The sequence below is a fragment of the Pseudorca crassidens genome, chromosome 1 (assembly GCF_039906515.1).
Source record: "Pseudorca crassidens isolate mPseCra1 chromosome 1, mPseCra1.hap1, whole genome shotgun sequence".
NCBI classification, from domain to species: domain Eukaryota; kingdom Metazoa; phylum Chordata; class Mammalia; order Artiodactyla; family Delphinidae; genus Pseudorca; species Pseudorca crassidens.
In genome coordinates, this window is record NC_090296.1 from 103,423,675 (window position 1) to 103,445,083 (window position 21,409).

The 21,409-nt window shown below is 36.9% G+C and overlaps 1 protein-coding gene across 4 annotated transcripts in view; it reads left to right on the forward strand.

Moving 5' to 3' along the window:
• The window catches only part of UNC13C (unc-13 homolog C), a 615,854-nt gene that overhangs the window by 515,742 nt on the left and 78,703 nt on the right, over nucleotides 1-21,409 (forward strand). For all 4 annotated transcript variants that reach the window (XM_067747577.1, XM_067747567.1, XM_067747553.1 and 1 more), the window contains 5 exons: nucleotides 431-527; nucleotides 1,175-1,318; nucleotides 6,665-6,742; nucleotides 11,499-11,576; nucleotides 16,367-16,455. In XM_067747577.1, the coding sequence (XP_067603678.1) occupies nucleotides 431-527; nucleotides 1,175-1,318; nucleotides 6,665-6,742; nucleotides 11,499-11,576; nucleotides 16,367-16,455 (486 nt within the window). The remainder of the gene's footprint in view (nucleotides 1-430; nucleotides 528-1,174; nucleotides 1,319-6,664; nucleotides 6,743-11,498; nucleotides 11,577-16,366; nucleotides 16,456-21,409) is intronic.

Consider the following 21,409-nt stretch of genomic DNA (forward strand, 5'->3'; position numbering starts at 1 on the left):
AAGAGAAGGATATATATATATATATATATATATATATATATATACACACACACACACACACACACACACACACACACATATACACATATATGTGTGTGTGTGTGTGTGTGTGTATACACATACATGTATATGATACACTGCACAGCATGCAGGACCTTAGTTCCCCGATCAGGGATTGAACCCATGAACCTGTACCCCATGTAGTGGAAGCTTACTTGGACTCCTAACCGCTGGACTGCCAAGGAATTTTGAGAAGGGGATATGTTTGAGAAGTGAAACTAAAGGTCTTCAAGGTAGCAGAACTAGAAAAAGAGAATGAAAAGAGATTTTTGGTCCTGAATTACTCTCAGATAAGAAAAGAGCAGTATTCACTGTTAATCATGTGCAAATGACATCTTTTATAGTATGCAATACTATTGTTTTTTTTCAGGTGGTTTGAACCTTTTGTCATGCAGTGGCTAGATGAAAATGAAGACGTGTCAATGGAGTTCCTTAATGGAGCCCTGGGAAGAGACAAAAAAGATGGAGTGAGTTTAAATGACTTTCAGATTGCTTATTGTCAAGATTCATTTACACTGCTCACTTTTAAACTAATGGGAATTTTTAGGCTTATTGCTATTAAGTTTAATTTTAATCCTCTCATTACCAAAATATAATTAAAACACAATTTTAAATGCTGATAAGAACCCTAGGGAATTGCTTTTAAAAAAAATCGATCACCCTTTTACCCCAAGATTCTTTACTCCTTGAATTGGTCTGAATCTGCAAGTTCAGTGGGCTTATACAAAGCTCCCCTGTTGTTCTGGAACCCTTCCAGGATTCCAAGATTAGGAACAGACACCCTCCCAATCCCTCTGGAGCAAATCAAATGTCTTGAGCCACAATCGGCTTGCTAAACCATCCTAATGCCTGTGGGGAATGAGAAATTGAAAGAACCAGTCCCTCAATTCAGTAATGGAGAAACCAATTAATAGCAACCTGCCCCATGATATTAGTTTTACTACACTTTCCAGAAAAGGAGATGGATGATTTTAAAATGAGCAAGCATTGTATTACTGGGAAATGAAAGTACATGATATAGGAGATTGAGCTGTTTTTGTGAAATAATGAAGATTCCTTCCACAGTCCCTCTAAAGTACGCTTATGAGGATGGTTTCACCTTTTCTCCCCTCAGTTCCAGCAGACATCTGATCACGCACTGTTTTCTTCCTCTGTGGTTGATGTCTTTGCTCAGCTTAATCAGAGCTTTGAGATTATTAAGAAACTGGAATGCCCCAATCCTGAAGCATTAGCTCACTTAATGAGAAGATTTGCAAAGGTAGGTTAAATGGAATGAATCCTTTCTTCGCTGGGACTATGGCATGTTGTTATTTTCCTGCACAGAATTTGAAAAATGCTGTTGTTTTGTAGCATTAGTCTTGTCTGACTAGTACCCCAATTTAATTTTCTAATTCCAGTAAAAATAGGCTGTTTCAGGTTTGTCATCTAACTCTCTTTTTACCCTTCCTGTTTCCTAAGTATGGATTTATCATCTTAAAATATCTGTTATTCACATGAATGACTCAGTCATTTGTAACTGATGAGACTACCTTAGGTGGCCAAATTAATTTCTATTTCAGCTTTGTAGCTGAAAATAAATCTTGGAATTTCATATTCAAATCGCAGGTATTTTTTTTAATCAGTAGTACGATAAAAAGTATTTGAACTTGGAGTAATGAAAACTGAGTTCTAACTTCAAATCAGCCAATAACTGTAGTGTGGGTCTGAGCAGTTCCCTTGATTTTTTTTTTTAACATCTTTATTGGAGTATAATTGCTTTACAATGGTGTGTTAGTTTCTGCTGTATAACAAAGTGAATTAGCCATACGTATACATATATCCCCATATCCTCTCCCTCTTATGTCTCCCACCCACCCTCTAGGTGGTCACAAGCAAGGTCACAAAGTCCCTTGATTTTTATGAGTTTAGTTTTCTTAGTTGGCAAATTGATTTTGAGCAACCAGATTCCTCTGAAGACCTCTTCCTCCTCTTACTGTCTAAGAAGGCTTGCAAAGTACTTACTATTTTGCAAAAGTTTCTGGGGAAGTATAAGAAATAAAAAATGCTGTCTCTGGCCCTTCAAATCTTTATATATATATATAAAATACTCAAGACCACATGACATGAACTAATTGGAAGATGGCATGAAGAGGTCCACAATTCAGTCTCAAGCACGGTAGAGTGCACAGTAAGTTGAGCGGAAGGAAAACTAATGAGAGCTGAAATACAGTTTCCCTGGGAAAACAGGGCTCATTCAGCCTAAAAAGGTGAAGTTAGAAAAGTATTGTAAGCCACGGGAATAGCAGGAACAAAGGGAAAGGAAAAGCTGAGCGTGACGTGAAGAGCAGGGAGAAACAATCCTCTGGCAAAAAAGCAAAAAAAAGGAAAAGAAAAGGAAAAAAAAAATCTGTTCTGGGAGAAGTAGTGGGGAATGTTAGGAGAGTGAGGATGGGTCCAGATCTTGAAGAGCTCTGCTTCCCAGGCTGAGAAGTTTATACTTAATCTTTTGAACAGTTTAAGAAACAGTGAATATTTGGAGATTTTGAATCACGGTACTGATATGACAGATGTAGGGATGTAGGGCAATGACCTACACACCCCTATGCCTGACGGCCCTAAGGATAAGCCTGGCTTCATGGGTTGGATGATGGCAGAGGTTTCAGCTGGCTGTTTATTTGACAAGGGCTTACTCTTTGCCTCACTTGCACAATTTACTAGCCACTTTAAGAGATGTAGTCATGAAGAAGCACAATCTCTGACCTCAGAGACCTATAATGAGATGGCCAAACCTATAAACAACTATGAAAAAGTCAAATGCTATAATCAGGGTATCTCAGAGGTTGAAAAAGGCCTAGTGTATATCTATATCTCTCTATCTTCTATATAGATATATATAGAGAGAGGTAGAGAGAGATATATATAGATCATGTTAAAAAATAAAGACATGCCAAAACTCAGTGAAACTGTATAATATTTAAGACATATTAATTTGCTAGGGCTGCCATAAATAAAATACCACAGAATGGTGGCCTAAACAGTAAAAATTAATTTTCTCACAGTTCTGGAAACTGTAAATCCAAGATCAAGGTGTCAGCAGGTTTGTTGTCTTCTGAGGGCTCTCAGGGCTTCTTGCAGATGACTATCTTCTCACTGTGTCCTCACACAGTCTTTCCTCTGTGTACCTGCAACCCTGGTGTTTCTATGTGTGTCTAAATTTTCTCTTCTTATAAAGACACCAGTCATATTGGATTAGGGCTCACACTAATGGCCTTATTTTAACTAACTCACTTTTTGAAAGGCCCTGTCTCCAAATACAGTCATATTCTGAGATATCAGGAGTTAGGGTTTCAACATATAAATTTTGAGGGACAAAATTCAGCCCCTAAAAGATGTATACATTTAACATGCCACTGCTTTCAACCACAGACGCCAACACAAGAGTAGATTACTTCATTTGCGTTCTCACAAAAAGTCTAAATTTGAGACCCTTTATGAATGGGAGGCTTGAGCCTGACCCTGTCATTGGCTCTGGCTCTTAGAAAAGTTTAAGCCTGGTTCACTGACAGGTGGATTAGGAAAGGGCTTCTTGTAGGAGGCAGCATCTTTATTAACTGTAGTAGGGTAGTTTTGCTGAGGTAACAAGGAAACCAAGAAACTGTATGATTTAACACAACAAAGATTTACTTCCTGCCCACCCAACATCAGATACCGGTTGGGCAACCCTATGGGGGAGCCTTTGTCAAAAATAAACAAAGCCAGATACTAGTTAAAGTTGTAAGGACAGATTTTAATTAGCAATAAATGAGTGCAATGGGGAAGAGTCCAGACTGAACGAGAGTCAATTTTGATTTGTACAGACGTCACTGGCTGTTTTAGAGGCAGAGTGTAGGAACAGGGAGGGCACAAGCAGGGGCTCGAAAAGCACAAGCAGGGGCTCTCTCTGTCTTTCTCTCTATACTGTCCCCACTGCCGAAGCCCAACAGTCCACCAAAAAGAAAATCATGACCTAAGTTCACACACTCAGAAATCCTACCTTCCAGGCCTTCCTAGGTACCCCTTCCATCAACTGGTTCTCTCTGAAGAGCTATCTCCACCCTGCTGTGCATTAGGTAGGACAATGGTTCTCAAACTTCAGCTTGCACCACTACCACCTGGAGGCTTGTTAAAACATAAATTGCTGGGACTCAACCCCAGAATTGCTGCCTCAGTAGATCTGGGACTGGATCAGGGCATTTAGATTTCCAACAAGTTCCCAGGTGATGGTTATGATACTGTTGGAGACATGCCTGAAGTAGACATGTCTTAACTAACTACAGATGACCCTTGAACAACGTGGGTTTGAACTATGGGGGTCCGCAGTTTTTAAATAGTGAATACTACAGTCCTACATGATCTGTGGTTGGTTGAATTCGGAGATATGGAAGAACTACAGATATGGAAGGCTGACTATAAGTTATAAGTAGATTTTCCACTGTGCGGAAGGTCAGCGCCCCTAACCCCCTGGTTGTTTAAGGTTCAACTGTACTCACTAGTATTAATTAAAGAACTAATGTATAGTAGTGGTTTTACTTTGTTGAATAAATTAGAATGAAATCGAGGTTGCCCCTGAATTGTACATGAACACTTTCATTCCGGTGTACTTTGTATACTCACAAAGAAATGGATGTTGTTATAGCCAGTGTACCCACAACTCTTATGGGCACAAGGCCTTAAACTACATCCTACATGGCTGAGCCCTTTTCCTTAAATGCAACCTATCCGGACTTGCTAACCACTGGCATTTGTAGGCTAGTGGATGCGAGATTGTAGGATCAGTTTCCTCCCAGCAGGAATTCAAGGGACTAGGTTTTTCCTATAAAGTAGAGGCAAGAATTAGACCAGGGGAAGACCTTAAGAATAATCAGAAATGGATGTCTGGATTCCCCTGCCCAAACTAAATCTTGAACAAGTGATAGTCTGAGTTGCAACAAGCTCCTAAAGTCAGGCTTCTGTTGGTTTTTGTTCTTGCCATATAGTGAAATGATTCCTGCAGGTAACACTATCATAAGAACCTGTAAATTGAGAGTAGTATTCATATGTATGAGTAAATCAGCACTCATTAGGGAAGTCCCAAAGTAATTTTCAACATTACATCTAAAATAAGTTTTGGACAGGTGCATTTGGAAGATACTTCAGTCTGATCCACCACCTGTTTTCCTAGATTTATTGGTCTGCTGCTTGATAAGATGTTATATTTTCCAAAGCCAGTCTTCCATTTAAATTGATGCATATTATCACTTTACCTTGTACTTCCACAAACTATGGATTTTCTGTTATCCCTAATTTCAGGTTTCAGGTTTTCATTGTGATTTTTAAAGTCTATAAAACGAGTTCATAGTCACATTCGGTGAATTCAGCTTTGTAAATTAAACATCTCTCCTTTAGTTTAACTCCTTGGACTGTCTCCCCAAGTTGATTTTGAGCCGCAAAGAAAATTCAGACGAATAGGTTATACAAAAAATAAAATCTTTTTTGTCTTTGCTTTTCTATGGAAAGAGATGGTCTGTATCTACTGCTCTTGTTGCTTTCTCTCTTCTAAGAAAATCATGTCCACATTGGACTTATGATAATTCAAGCTCTGTAAGTAACAGCAGTAGGGTGCAAACTCATCAATATCTCTTTAAGTAGTTGAAATAAAATGTAACAAAGTTTGTTCATTTTCCCTTATTTTGCATAATTAATGGGAGCAGAGGGCATCCTTAGGCTCAGAGAGAGTTATTAGTTGAAGAAGGAGAATTTAGAATTAAGATGAAAAAGACAGAAAGAGGGGAAGGATTAGGCAATATTTTTCGCAAATATTGCACCAATAAATAACTTACTAATTAAAGGTAAATGTATTGAGATAGTGTGGTGCAACAAAAGCTGAAGTTTAGGTCTTAAGAGGTGGTCTTGTTATTAGTAAGGCTCCTTATCATAGAAAATTACTGAAAATATTCATTGCTAAGTGACATATATGGGAATGTTCTGACACCCCTCTCATAATGAGGTATTTAGGAACAAGGCAGAAAGTTGAAAAAATAACCATCACAAGGAATTTTGTCATGGTAGGGGTGCGTGTGTGTGTGTGTGTGTGAGGGGCGCAGGGGTGAGGATGGGAACTAGAAACCATGAGAGATGATGAAAGCATGAAGTGTCATTCATTCAGGAAAAGAAAAATCATTAGGGGGCATTAGGTAATAAGTATCCAAGCATAGAGGAGGTTACCACCAAACAGTATACCTTCTGAGTATTTAGATAAGTTAGAAATAAAGAATTTTGTGATGGAGCTGGTTGTATTAAAATGGAATGGATGCACGTGGAATATCTTCCAAATGTACTCAGAAATATTACAAATTGTCATCTAAATATAATAGTTAAATTGAGATCCTTCTTTTGGCAAGGGTGTAGATTTAATCACTACTTATGGCCATTGTTCAGCTGAAAATGACATTAGAAAAGTTTTCCCAGTTAACATAACCTGGAGTATGTGTGTGTGTGTGTGCGTGCGTGTGTGTGTGTGTGTGTGTGTAGATAGATACATATATCTGTATATACATACATATAGGTCTTTACTTACCTGGATACATTTCACAATGTTTTTTCCTAGACCATCAATAAAGTTCTGCTTCAGTATGCTGCAATTGTATCAAGTGATTTCAGTTCATACTGTGATAAGGAAAATGTGGTAAGTAAAAATGTCTCTACTTTCAAGTATTCCTCAGTTGAGAACCACTTCTTCAAACTAATAAGTAAGCAAAGGAAGTTGTTTTCTTTCTGTTCTCATACAGGATGATAGAAAATAGGGATCTCAAGAAATTGTTTGAAAATTTCCTAGTAGTCCTGAACTGGTACAAAATAGAATTCAAAGGAAGGTTGAGAGCATCTCAATGCCAGCCAGCTTGTGGTTTTCCATGATGATAAGGAATAAGGCTCATATAAACAGCTGAAAACCCTCATCATTGTAAACACTGGAGCTGGGACCTAGGAGTTAAAAAGTTGTTTATCGTTAATACCAACTAGGGTAGTTTTGGCACCAATACCAAAATGAGTATAATTTAGCCTTTCAGTTTTCAAATAAATTGAAAAGGATGGTTAATGTAAGGAGTGATGCTAATTTATACTCTGAATTATTAACTTAGCCTTTTATTTTTTGGATGATTGAGAAAACATTGATAAAATCTAAGCCAGTATTGCAGCTTAATAAAAGGAATGAAGAGAAGTAAGATAAACTAATTTAGAATATAATCAGTGTTATTTTATGGTAGAGGGTAAAATCTTTCTATTCACCATGTATAATTTTAGGAGAAATCTGTCAGCAACATAGGATTTTTTTTTTAAAGACTGAAAAAAATATTTTAAAAGTCAGTACTAGGGCTTCCCTGGTGGCGCAGTGGTTGAGAGTCCACCTGCCGAAGCAGGGGACACGGGTTCGTGCCCCAGTCCGGGAAGATCCCACATGCCGCGGAGCGGCTGGGCCCATGAGCCATGGCCACTGGGCCTGCGCATCCGGAGCCTGTGCTCTGCAACGGGAGAGGCCACAACAGTGAGAGTCCCACGTACCGCAAAAAAAATCAGTACTAGATTTTTCAAGACAAAAATCAGGGTGTTTTTTTCTCCCTCAAAAAATCAGTTCCCACTATCAGGCAAGTCTTAAAGAGAATTCTTGCTGAAACCTCCTTGACCTCTTGCTGAGAGCTCATTAAGATAAGTCAGTCCTAATGGTTCTTGAGGGTCCCAAAAGATGCTTCTTTTCCTTAAAGGAAAATGCTACCTAGAAATTTTACTGAAACTCCCAGGTATCTCAGCAGTGAGTTCTAATTGCCATTGGTTATATAAGTACTCTAATAGGCAAGATAGAGTATTTATTTATTGAAAGCATACAGCTACAATTAAATTTATAATACACTTGAAAAGTATTATATTGAAAATCAAAACAGTGACAGATAATTTCAGAAAAGCTTCTGATTTACTAGGACAGCCAAACTGAAGATTTTGAAAGGTGGCTGTGAATTATTAAGGCTAATTCCTGTCATTCAGAAAGGAAAAGTAGCCTTAAAAGGCCCTTGCAGAGTTTATAGTATATTTTATTTTTTAAAGGAGAAAAATGATAAACCAGCATTTATTGTATTATTCTCTGTATTTTTCCTTTATATTTTATACTTTTCAAAATCAAATTTTAAAAAAGTCATTGAAATATTATAGCACAGGAACTTACTTTTCCTTCCTCAATGCTTTTCTTTCCTAATTACTGATATCTTGACCAGTCTTAGACTCTCATTCAAATGCCAAGTATCATTTTAGCTTTTCCATGAAAGGATATCAGTTAGCTGCTTAGTTTAAGCTTTCAGCTGAGATAAATTGAAGAAGTGCTTTTATACATTTGTGTGTGTACATATCACTGCTGTTACAGATTTCTTTAAATATCAAGAACATTGAAACATTATTATTTTTTATTTTCTCTGTATATATATGACAATATTCCTATTTCATCTGCAAATTGCACTAGAAACTTTTAAAGAGAGACATCTTCTAAGAGATGACCATAACACTTGCTTTCCCAGGGGTCAGAATTATAGACGACAGTTAAACAGAATATCTGTGACAGAATTTTTTTTCTTCTGTGACATTTTAAATTTGGAATGGGTCACAAGTTTTCAATCCATTCTTCCACACTCCACATTATAGCAAAGCAGCATTATCTAAATCAGAAATGCTTGATTTATTTTTTAAATCTTTTTCAACTCAAAAACATAATTTGGTGGAATCTAAAAAATACAACAAACTAGTGAATATAACCAAAACGAAGCCGACTCACAGATATAGAAAACAAGCTAGTGGTTATGAGTGGGGAGAGGGAAGGGAGAAGGGGCAATATAGGGGTAGAGAATTAAGAGTTACAAACTATTATGTATAAAATAAGCTACAGGATATATTGTACAACATGGGGAATGTAGCCAATATTTTATAATAACTATAATAGAGTATAACCTTTTAAAATTGGGAATCACTATACTGTACACCTGTAACTTATATTGTCCATCAACTATACTTTGGTAAAAAAAAATATATTTGGGTCATGTAGAAATGGCCATAGTCTGAGCAAATCTAACTTTTATATTCGTTGCACTTTAGGTTCCTAACTTTGTTCCAGGTTTAGAGCAAATGAAATACATTATGACATTTTTAGGGGAAAAGCCAAAATATACAAAGATTAAAAATTAACTTCAAACATAGGTTATTTTTATCTAACTAAACTCACCAACAAATGATGCTTCTAAATTCAGTTAATGTTCCCTTTACTATGGGTATTTTTAGCTGTCTTTGCTTGTTTTTCGTTTACCACTGAAGTCTTTAAAGTAAAAGTTGTTCCCCGATTAGGTTTAAGGTAGAGTTGTGTAATTCAATTCTCAGTACTGTTTTGATAAATTGATTCAATAAAATTGAAATTTGAACATGTCAAGGTCAGGGGAAGCTTAATCAAAGAGGAAAGTCTCATGTTTATTTTTATCTCCGTCTGGATAACTGCATCTCTTTTTTTATATGTAGCCTTACCCAGGTCAGTGGCAATCTGTGCCAAGTGAGCCCAAGTGTCTTTGTTCATTTGGCTTCTTAGTAGCTCTTTGCCATCGGAAATTATTATATTAAGAAGGCTTGGAGGTTGGTTTAATTTGTAAAGCTGGAACTAAAGTACTATTACATGTGTCAAAAGAGATAAGCTTGAATGCTAATATCAAATAATCATAAAAGAGACTACCCAGCTAACTTAGACCCATGAAAAGCAGGGTGATTACACCTTTACCCATGTAGTCTTCCTGCTTCTCCTTGAGTCATGCTCTTCCTTAGTTCTTTCCCCTCTGCAATGAAAAAGAAAAAACCCCAACGGCCCTATACCCTAAAGGAAAAAGCTCTGTTGGTTCAGTTTGTTGACATTGGGTCAAGATGCGGAAACCCTGAAAATCTGATCATACATGCCACAGAAAGGATTAGGCCTGGATCCAGTGACTCTCCATCACAGCTGGCAATCTGAGTCATTTGTAGAACATTGTGGTTCAGCTTACTGAACAAAATCTATAGGAGATAAATCTCTGTGTTAAAAAAAAGAAAATATTTAAGTGCCTGGAATTAAGAGTAGCAGTTCTAAATTGTTTTCGTAAACTGAAGTTAGGATGTGGTCACTTTAAGAGTCAAATAGAAAGTTTTTCAAAGGTCAGTAATACGGTTAAAACAATAATAAAATCTTTCCACTGATGAGCACTAACACCTCTCTGATGTCCTGGAAGTCCTTTGCAGGCCTCTCTCTGACTCATTATTGGCTCATTTCCCAGCACCTTGGAAGGCATATCCATTTTCCTTTCTTTCACTCTTTTCTGCCATTGATATGCTGGCTCTTCAGAATCAGTATGTAGCAAATATTAAATTATTCCATAACTATTCTGAATTCCATTATAAATTAATTTCTACTATTCTGAGGACACATCTAGTCCTGTCAGAAAGCTTTACATCTTAATGTGATTGTTATATTTCTGCCTCCTTGGAAACAAGTCAAGGAACATTTTTAAAGCATGTATTATGTGTGAGGCTCCGTGCAGTACTCTGTAAGAAAAAGCAGAAAAAGACACAGAGGCACATACAGTGCGTTTAAGGTCAGCTGGCAAGACAGTCAAAAGCAACTCAAACGTGAAGTTAAATAAAACAAATGTCAAGTGAGTGACAAAAAAGATACAATCTCAAGTGAGTGACAAAAAAGATACAATCTGGGAAAACAAAGCCCTAACCTGAATGATGGACATGACTGAAATAGGTGAAGAAGTTCAAGTGAAGGGCCTACATGCTAAGCCGAGCCACGGAGTCTGGAAAGCACAGGTGTTGGGGAGGTGGGAAGCAAGCCTCTTGTAGTTGAGAGTTCATCATAGTACAGTAGAGGGAGAGGAGAAGACAAGCATGGTTTGGAGCTGTATAACTAAGGGCCTTGAATACCAAGGGGCGGCCTTTATCGATAGCCAGAATTTATTAAAGGTTTTTTGGGTTTTTTTTTTTTTTTTTTTGCATTTCTGAAATTCAGATGGTGTTTTAGCTTTTGAAACAGTGAAATAATAGAATAGTTTAAACTAGTTTGTTTTTCTTAAAGTAAATCTTTAAAAAAGTGAACTGAATTTGGTTAATTTTGAAGTACAAAATGCCACAATGCTAAGAATAAAATAACTTCTAGTAATAGGTCTCCAATGGTTTATTGTCTAAGTATATTATTAAATTTCATTCCCCAAAGTGGTCATATTTTCTCTCTTCAATTCTTAACTGTTAAAAAGTATAATCTTAAAATAGCATAATTATTCTGTTTGCCAAATAGAATTGAACTTAGGTGATAGTTGTATACTATCACATTGAAGGTAAACTCATTCAATAATTTAATGTATTTTTTGTTTTGTTTGCTTTATTTAAAGCCCTGTATATTGATGAACAATATTCAACAATTGCGGGTTCAGCTGGAAAAAATGTTTGAATCCATGGGAGGAAAAGAGGTGGGTATGTTTTTATGCCTGCATTTGCCAAATATCTCAGAGGTCATTAGCAGTGTATCTCTTTGCTACGGAGAGTGACATAATCAAGTTTTTACATGGCTTAGCTAAAGAACAGGAAATGCTAACAATCTAAAATACCATTAACAGCTAAGGTGATCATTACTCCGCAACAGAATACTTCAGTAAATACATCGGAAGTGTGAATAGGAGGAGGGAGATGGTCAATAGCCTTTTGTAATGTGTATATATAGTCATATATACACTATTAAATATATTTTTGTATATGCTGACGATATGTAAAGTTTCACAGCTGCAGATGTCTTTTACCATACTGCACAATGTCAACTTGATATCAGTTTTCTTCTGCAGTGTGCTTTGTGGCACTACTGGTTCTTGGTGTATTGCTGGTTTATTTTTCACATCTCAAAAATCTGTCACAACTGTGTTGTGTAGTGTCTGTAACATGTTGTGTCTTTGTCTAACATCTCTGACCTGCAATTCCATGAGCAGAAGAAGGAAGGAGAAAGATTCTTTTATGAAGTTTGTGATAGTACGCGTCTTATGACTGTTTCCCCTCCAAACTCAAAGAGGATTGCACTTCCTACTTGTTCTCATTTGCTTGTTTGGATCAGGCAGACTGTGAAATACTAACGGGGCACCTGCCTTGAGCTGCCGCAGTATTTCACAAACCGACATGAGCATCTGGGGAATTGAGGACTGGAGACAGTGCTGCAAGGGAAGGTCATGCAGCTGTCATTCTCCCACCGCCACCCGCTCCGTAAAACAATCCCAGAGGTGGCTAGGATGAAGGGATATTTCTGTTTAAGGTTTTATTTACACTGTTCCTAATTACTGTGATAAGTACGCAAGACATATGTAAAGCTAGGTTCGATTTCAAAGCCAAGATCCCATTCATTTCTAAATTGATAAGGCTGAAAATGCTTCTTTTAAGATGGGACCTCTTCACACATGATGTTTCTTTCAACCCAAGAGACATTTATACATTTTTCCCCTGATGTCTTTTTTATTATTCTCAAGCCTCAGTCTTTTGAAAAATAAACTTGCTATTTAGCATCCTACAAATGAGAAGCACCAGGATACATGGGTGAAGGTGCAAAACATATACTCTCTATAGGTCCATTAGGGAAAGAATTTATGCTAGGAAGCAAAAATACAGTGGGGGTATGGTAACCATATTTTTAGAACCGAACAAATATCAGGGCATAATCTGACATGGTCTGGCAATGACACAAAAACTTGAAATTAGGACTAACTTGGTAGTTCCAGAATATGTGGTGGCTAAGGAATGAAAGATTTCAAATGCAAAAGTATTCTACTAATAGTCAACGCAAAGTATCAGTCTAAGGAGAAGGGGCACTCTGGATATTAAGATTCCCTTTGAGGGAATCATTTCATGCTTCTTCCTGCCCTCACCTCCTTCCTCAAATATTTGATAAATGCCTAGGCTTGCAGGGACAGACACTCAGGAGAGAAAGTTAAGTAAGACAGAGTTTAGTGGGAGAGAGAGATTCATAGGAGAACAGTTAAAAGAGAGGGCTGTATACGCAGTAAGAGTGCACAGCAGAGTTAGTACAGAAACTAGAGCCACTGACTGCCTGGGGTGAGTGACATCTGGGGTCAGATTTGTAAAAGGAGGTGATAAGTAAATTGTCTTTTAAAGGAAAAGTAGAAGTGAGCCTTGAGGACAAAAAACTGCAAAGATATTTTGCCTTCTAGCTATCTCTTCCAGAAGTCATTCATATTACCACAGCTCAATAGTGTAAAGTATCTCAGTGGCGTAAATAACTTTGCCAGCCAAGTTGTTCAGGTACACTTTCTAATACAGTTTCTAATTTAAAATAAATTTATTAACCTTGACTTTTGAATGCTTGAAATATTATCTTTTTTCTTATTTCTGTTTCTCTTTTTGCTTTTAATAACTCTAAAATACAAAAAAAGGCGCAAGTTACTTTTGATGTTTGATGTCATATTCCTTACAGAACTAAGCTAAGTTTTAAACATTTGTGAAAAAAATTAGGTAGCTTTTTACCTTTCCAAGGTAGCCAATAATTTGTAAAATACGCTATTGGTAATTTAGGCAATAAATTCTCAATGCCAAATTATTATTTCTTAGAAACTTTAGGGAGTTTGTAGGAGTAAGGAATTTTTCTCAATTTGGACACATAAAGAAATGCAGAAGAACTCAAGAATTGGTAAATTTGCTGGCCAAAGAGATTGTTTTATAATTAGATGGGTATGCTATTTATGCCCATTATTACAAAAGACCTGCAATTTGCATATTGGCCTCAAAATTACTCTTCTATTTTAATGGTTTAATCCTATGATTTGGATCAGATAAATGTCAAATACCTAACTGAAACAAGAGCTTTTCTGGTGTTTTTTTTTTTTTTCCTGTTTATATGACAAGGCATTCTGTCTGTACCTGCTTAGAAACTCATGCTTCTCTCAGGAAATGAAAACTGTCATCCAGTATTTAAATTGCTGTATTTTGACAGTTTTCAGATTTTCAAGTAATAACCAATTATTTGATAGAAAATTTCCATTCACAAAATACCTCAGGTGGACTAAAATGATTCATAAGAAAAGAGCATAATTTCGTCCAACTGACCTACCTAACCGTTTCTGTATGACTTTAAAGTCATTGTCTTAACAGGTGAACAAACTAACTCAATCTGCGTATCAAACTAATATGGAAACAAAATACATACTTTAAATAAGAAGCAACCCAATTTCCTGAAGAAAACCCTACTGTCAGAGCCATTCCTTGGAGGTGGCAGATATGTGGGTGGGGAACAACCACCTATCACGGTTTAGCACGGAGTGGGGCATGAAGAAAATTCTATGGGAGGTCTTCTCTCATTTTCTGTTCCCAAACATTTTTATCCAAGTGAAGTTGGTCTAAAATTGGTATTAGGATAATAGCAAGAACATGTGATAAAAAAACATTCCGCTTACAAGGTTCCCTAGGATTGGGGTGGGCAGTTCACATATGTTTTCTTGGTTAAGGGTTGGGGAGATATGGTTTATTAGGCTAATTATGTTTAAATGCACATCAGTGTCAGGGCTGTTTAAAAACGGGTAATATCTAATTGTTTTTCTGAATCACTGCCTTGCAACTGGTTATAGGTGAATGGAACTCTCAAAGTATGAGACTTAGGGATATTGTAAGTTTCCAACTGCTGGAGAAGTCTGCATCTGTTAAGGTGGCCTGTGCATGTGCGGGTAATCTCTTATGACAGAGACAGAAAAAAATTAGTCCAGAAGAATCACATTGGCTCTGATAAAGGAGCAGAAACTAACCAATCCTGAAATCACCTAGATTTGAGTGAAAATTGACATTAAGGATTGGTTTGACATAACCAGTAAAGTATCAGATGTCAAATGCAATCTTTGGTTTCTACTCCAATGTTTTTAATCAAGTTAGCATAACATAGAGCTACCCAGATGCTGAGGTGTGTAAATAATACTTCTTCCTAATAGTTTCTTAGTATTAGAAAATGTTCCTAGAGGGTTATAAGATTTATGACCAGTGTATTCTATTAGGGACACTTTTTGGTCCTGGGTTGCCTCCCAGGAGTTTAAACTGATTTGGGTCATATATGTATTTGGTGTTCTTAGGTTCTCTTGTTTATACCAAGTCCTCCTTTAACTTTCTCTACTCCCCAAAGTTGTCTTCATCCTATGCCCCTCTCTTCAACAATAGTTTAGCTTGGGCAAGAACTATAGGTACTAATGGTAGGAAATTGAATTTCTGAAGATTCAAAGGAAGATTGGCTTAAATTTCAGAGAATATTCTAGGTTTCCCTTTACATGAATTTCTGTCAGCTAGATACACTACATCTATTATAAGTTATTCTATTTTGACAACTAGTTTGCAAAAATTAAAGTAACAAACAGGATAAAATTTTCTAAATGCTGGTAAAGTTTGTGTTCATCCTTTAATTTTAAAAAAATACTCCCACATTAATAGTTTGATGTTTTATTTGTGTTCATTTATATTATGTTATTTTCTAATATTGATTGATATTATTTTAGCACTGAAATCAGTTAAAAAGAATAATTGGCTTCTACATTGTAAGAGTAAGCATAAAATGTTCTCTTGATTTAATTATTTTTCTTTTGCCCCCTCCCCCCGAAAGAAAAATTTTTAAATACATAAATAAAAAGGGAAGCTTTGAATCTTGAACTCTGAGTTACCAGTTGGCATCCAGGAAGAAAAGTTAGCCCTGTCACCCCCAGAGAAACACACTGGAGCAACAGGATAATTGTTTATTACTTTTAATTCCATACTTGGAAAAATAAGGCACAACACAACATGCAAAAATTAATTTTTAGCCATTTTTAAAGTTTTCAATGGGCCTATTTATTTACAGGGATATTAAAAATGAAAATATATTTTCAAGCAACACATATGTTCAACTAATGTATAACCAGTTTTCTAAGTTATGAAGTTATCAAGTTCTGTAGGATATTTTGTCATACCTTGCATCCCACTGCTGTAACCAACAAAGGCTTTGCTCTCTAGCTCTTTTTTGTATGCATGCTATGCATTTCAATCAATTTTTTCAAATGTAAGAACTCTTCAGGTTTCATTAGAATTATCTAAATTTTGCATTTGATTTCAAAGGTTAAAAAAAGGAAAGGAAAGGAAACAGTATATGTATGCTATATTGTTTGAAGTTTACCTTGTAATAAGCAAAATGTTCTAAGAGATAAAAGGCATGCTCTCTCAGAACTCCAAAGTAATATTGTTTATGGTCTCTTTGCAGCTAGATCCTGAAGCTAGTACTATTCTAAAAGAACTTCAGGTTAAACTCAGTGGAGTTCTGGATGAGCTCAGTGTCACTTATGGTGAAAGGTAAGTGGCCTAAGTAATTACTATCCAAATGTATTAGGTTTCATTTAATGATAATCATGCCTTCAACACTGTCTCTCTCCTCTGACTGTCTAAGTCCGTTTAACCTCAAGACTCAATCTAAGCATCACCTCCTCTGGAAAATCTTCCATGACCCTGCGATTTTATAGTGATGTCTTGCTGCTTGCTCCCCAGAACTCCTGCTCCCCAGTATCCTGCAGTTGAGTAGCACTTACAACACTATGCTCTAAGTTCTGGTTAACTTTCCTCTTTCCCTCTCTTTATTGTATGTTTCTTAACATCTCATTCTTATTTGCAATTCTAGTGTTTAGAGCTTAGCAATTGGCTGTTGAAAGAATAGAGGGAGGAGGGAAGGCAGAGATAAAATCCTCACATATATAACAAGTATGAGTTGTGTTCATGCCATACACATCAGTGTGGTTTCACTTCGAAAGAACTGAACTCTTAACCCCATAACTGAATTAAGTCAGGATGATTTGTTTTAGGCTTTAGAAATGTTAATGCAATTAGCTCATGGGAAACTACTGACATATCTATGTTTTGTCTTTTTTTTTTTTAATTAACTTTTCTTGCCTATGGTGTGTTTCTAAAGAATGAGAAGTTCATCCTAGATAAACTTCATTTTGGATCTATAGGAAAAAGCTGTCATCTCATCAGCAAATGTTAAAATAGATTAGAAGTTATCCCTTATTGGTCATATCATTTGCAAATATTTTCTTCCATTCAGTAGGTTGTCTTTTCATTTTGTTGATGGTTTCCTCTGCTGTGCAAAAGTGTTTAAGTTTAATGAGGTCCCATTTGTTTATTTTTGCTTTTATTTCCTTTACTTCAGGAGACAGATCCAAAAAATATTGCTGTGATTTATGTCAAAGAGTGTTCTGCCTATGTTTTCCTCTAAGAGTTTTATAGTATCCAGTCTTATATTTAGGTCTTTAATCCACTTTGAGATTATTTTTGTATATGGTGTTAGAGAATGTTCTACTTTCATTCTTTTACATGTAGCTGTCCAGTTTTCCCAGCACCACTTATTGAAGAGACTCTCTTTTCTCCATTGTGTACTCTTGCCTCCTTTGTCATAAACTAATTGACCATAAGTGCATGGGTTTATTTCTGGGCTTTCTGTCCTTTTCCATTGATTTATGTGTCTGTTTTCATGCCAGTACCATACTGTATTGATTACTGTAGCTTTGTAGTATAGTCTGTAGCATAGTCTGAAGTCAGGGAGCATGATTCCTCCAGCTCTGCTCTTTCTCAAGATTGCTTTGGCTATTCAGGGTCTTTTGTGTTTCCATAAAAATTTAAAAATTTTTTGTTTCAGTTGTGTGAAAAATGCCATTGATAATTTGATAGGGTTTGCATTGAATCTGAAGATTGCCTTGGGTAGTATGGTCATTTTAACAGTATTGATCCTTCCAATCCAAGAACACAGTATCTTTCCACCTGTTTGTGTGGTCTTTGATTTCTTTCAGCATCTTACAGTTTTTGTTGTACAGGTCTTTTGCCTCCTTATGTAGGTTTATTCCTATGTGGGGTTTTTTTTTGTTTTGTTTTTGTTTTTAATGCAATGGTAAATGAAACACATTTTTGATGAGGTTCATTAATTTCATACAGAATTTGCTTTAAATATTAGTTCAATAAATGTTGACTTATTATTTGAAGCTATGTCTTCAGTTCTCAAATAAGACTGAAATTTACTCTTATGGAGAGGGCTAGTTATCTCTTTGAATCTCAGTCATCACTTATTAGTGTGTTTTGGAAAGATACATGCTTAACACACATTCATTGATTAGTTTTGCCACTCTTAAATCCGAAAGACTAAAACAAAAAAGACACTGAAAGTATCATATTTTTTCTCAAATGTAGAAATGAGGCAAAGTAAAGAAAAATCCTATGCTTGGACTTCTCTTCAGTATCAGAGGTGTGTTCATTATTTTCATGGAACCCCCTCTCAAAGTTTAAGTGCTGGGCCAGATGCAGTCTTGATGTATTGAGCTTTTAGGGTCGTAGCTCTGCCTTCTGATTTGTGTTGTTAGCTGACCTGGATGATCCTGCATAGTTGGCCTAAATGTTAATAAGTAATTTGAAGTTTCTGCTTACAAGGAGTTGGAGAGGCAGACATTGTCCCAGAGATTTGGGGGCTCATTGGCTCTGACTTGGGGTGACACTTAGAGGCTTACCTCTCTTTATTCTAGTTGTAAGTTGATATGTGATTAGCAGAAGGACTGTTGCCTTCAGCTACAAAGGCAAAAATAGAGATTATTTAGCAAAGTTAAGGGAGATAAAAAGGGTCAGGAATAGATAGAGGTGTTCAGAACCTTACGGGAAATAAGATGACTAAACAGAATAGAAACTATAATTAAATAAAAAAAGGATATTCAAATTATTTTCTGTAATGTATCCAAATCATCCCCTGAACAAGTACTTTTTACTCTGTTTTGTTTAAGATTGGGGAATATTCAGGTTACAAAGGCTGAAATATATATTATGATTGGAAAAACTTAGCAAACTTCAGTTATGAAATAAGGAGAGATGCCTTTAGGAGGGCACTTGAAGTACTTTAGTCATATGAAGTCAGCTATTTTAACCTAGATATTGAAACTCCTCGTTACCCTGTTTGTATTTCTTCATTGTTTTTTAAATATAGCTCTAAGAGAGCTAGGATTATTGAAGTAAACAGGCCACATGTCATGCTTTCCTTATAAAAAGAATAATTATTATATCTGTTGCCATAGATTTATTTCCCATACTGCCAGCCAGGTCTGCATCACACACTCAGGGTAGGTGGGAAGTCCATAATGATCAGTGTGATCATGCTGTGAAGTCAAAGTGGATAATTTCATGCTGGACTTTATGCTGTGAAGTCAAACTGAATCCACCCTTCTTACAGTCTAAATTAGTGGTCTAGCGTTTTAAAGTTAAGTGCATAATTAATTGCCCCAAATCCATTTCATCTACCGTTATTAAAACCCACAATTAAATTATTCTACCCTATGTAGCTGGTAGGGTGATTTTTCAGGAAAGCCAGGACAGAGCCAAAGCAAACATCTGAAGCCCGGGTCCCCAGGTTCCTGATAACACGCAAAGGCACCCACCTGGGAACTGAGACTCAGCAACAGGACTTCAATGATGTCTTAAGGATGTTCTTAACGTTTTCAAAACCTGTGCCACTTAGGTTTCTGCTTACACGCATTTTGCAGCTTGGTTTTTTGATCTATTACATTTCTTTTAATGATATCTTTGATGCCAGTGGCTGGCTGGATTAAGTAGATTAAAAATTTAGGAATATTTCATAGGATTTCTTCTGTGTGTTTGGCATCTTGAGTGCTCACAGACTCTGTCATTATTACCTGGTACTGCTGATTAATAAAAACTTTTCAACTATAAAATGGATAGAAAAAAAAGACTCTTTAGGTGAATTTACCAAAAATTGATAGAGACAAAAGATTTTCGGGTCAAATGCAGGTGTTGATTCACCCTGGATTCATGCTAAGGTAGAAGGTCATTCTCTTTTATTCTCTTGGTAATCCCTCCTCCATATGCCTCATCTCCCCACACAGAGCTGGCTTCTGGTGGGTGTTTACCATATGGGTCTGTTGTAAGAACCTGTTTGTACATTTTTGGATCATGAGTATCATACCTTCTGCTCAGTCTATCCTCCAGCCCAGTAAACTGATTTGAGAATAAGTTCAAAAGAAAGTAGCTATTTCAAAGGTGATTATTACTGCAGTCAGCAGGATCAATGATGCCCAGTAGTAAATCAACTAGGTCAAGTTTTCCAACATTATTTACCTTTCCTTTCTCTTGCCCCAAGTATATACCACCACTACCCTTCACTAAATACACCCACCACCATCACCCCCTTCTCACTTCTGAAGCCTGGGTGTTCTTCACTACCCCCAATGCCACCCTTCCCCCCAACCACTACCTGACAAAAGTCCAAAGGCAGGTCCAGCCAGAAAAAAGCCAAGTGGTTAGGCATTCAGCTTCCTTTGAACCTAAACCTGAAACAGCATATTCCATTGAATGAGATAAATACACAGAGAGCCAAGAAATGAACCACATCCACAGAGGCAAACTGAGATCCAAGGATCAAAGAGCCAAATGCAGAGGGACAGAAATGGTGGTATCACTAGTAAAGAAAGTCACAGAGAAGTCAGGGGCCAAAGACAGAAACAGCCAAAACACAATGGTGGAAGTAGAATCAGGCCTTGACTACATGCTCAGAAATACGGACCAATGTTTATAAACCTGCTGTATCAGGAGCGAGAAAAACACCCAAGTTGTGATAATTTAAAATATATCAGACTTGACGATATAGGGAGGGAAAGGGTAAGCTGTGACAAAGTGACAGAGTGGCATGGACATATATACTCTACCAAACGTAAAATAGATAGCTAGTGGGAAACAGCCGCATAGCACAGGGAGATCAGCTCGGTGCTTTGTGACCACCTAGAGGGGTGGGATAGGGAGGGTGGGAGGGAGGGAGACGCAAGAGGGAAGAGATATGGGGACATATGTATATGTATAGCTGATTCACTTTGTTATAAAGTAGAAACTAACACGCCATTGTAAAGCAATTATACTCCCATTAAGATGTTAATAAATAAATAAAATAAAATACATCAAAGATTTCCCATATTAGGTAGCAAAACCAAAAACTAGAAAAATGAAATATTTAACAACACACTATAATATTTTTATAATGTAAATTCAAAAATAAAGGGTCAAATATGTGCCATAAGAATAAGGAATTTTGGGCTTCCCTGGTGGCGCAGTGGTTGAGAGTCCGCCTGCCGATGCAGGGGACACGGATTCGTGCCCCGGTCTGAGAGGATCCCACATGCCGCGGAGCGGCTGGGCCCGTGAGCCATGGCCGCTGAGCCTGCGCGTCTGGAGCCTGTGCTCCGCAACGGGAGAGGCCACAACAGTGAGAGGC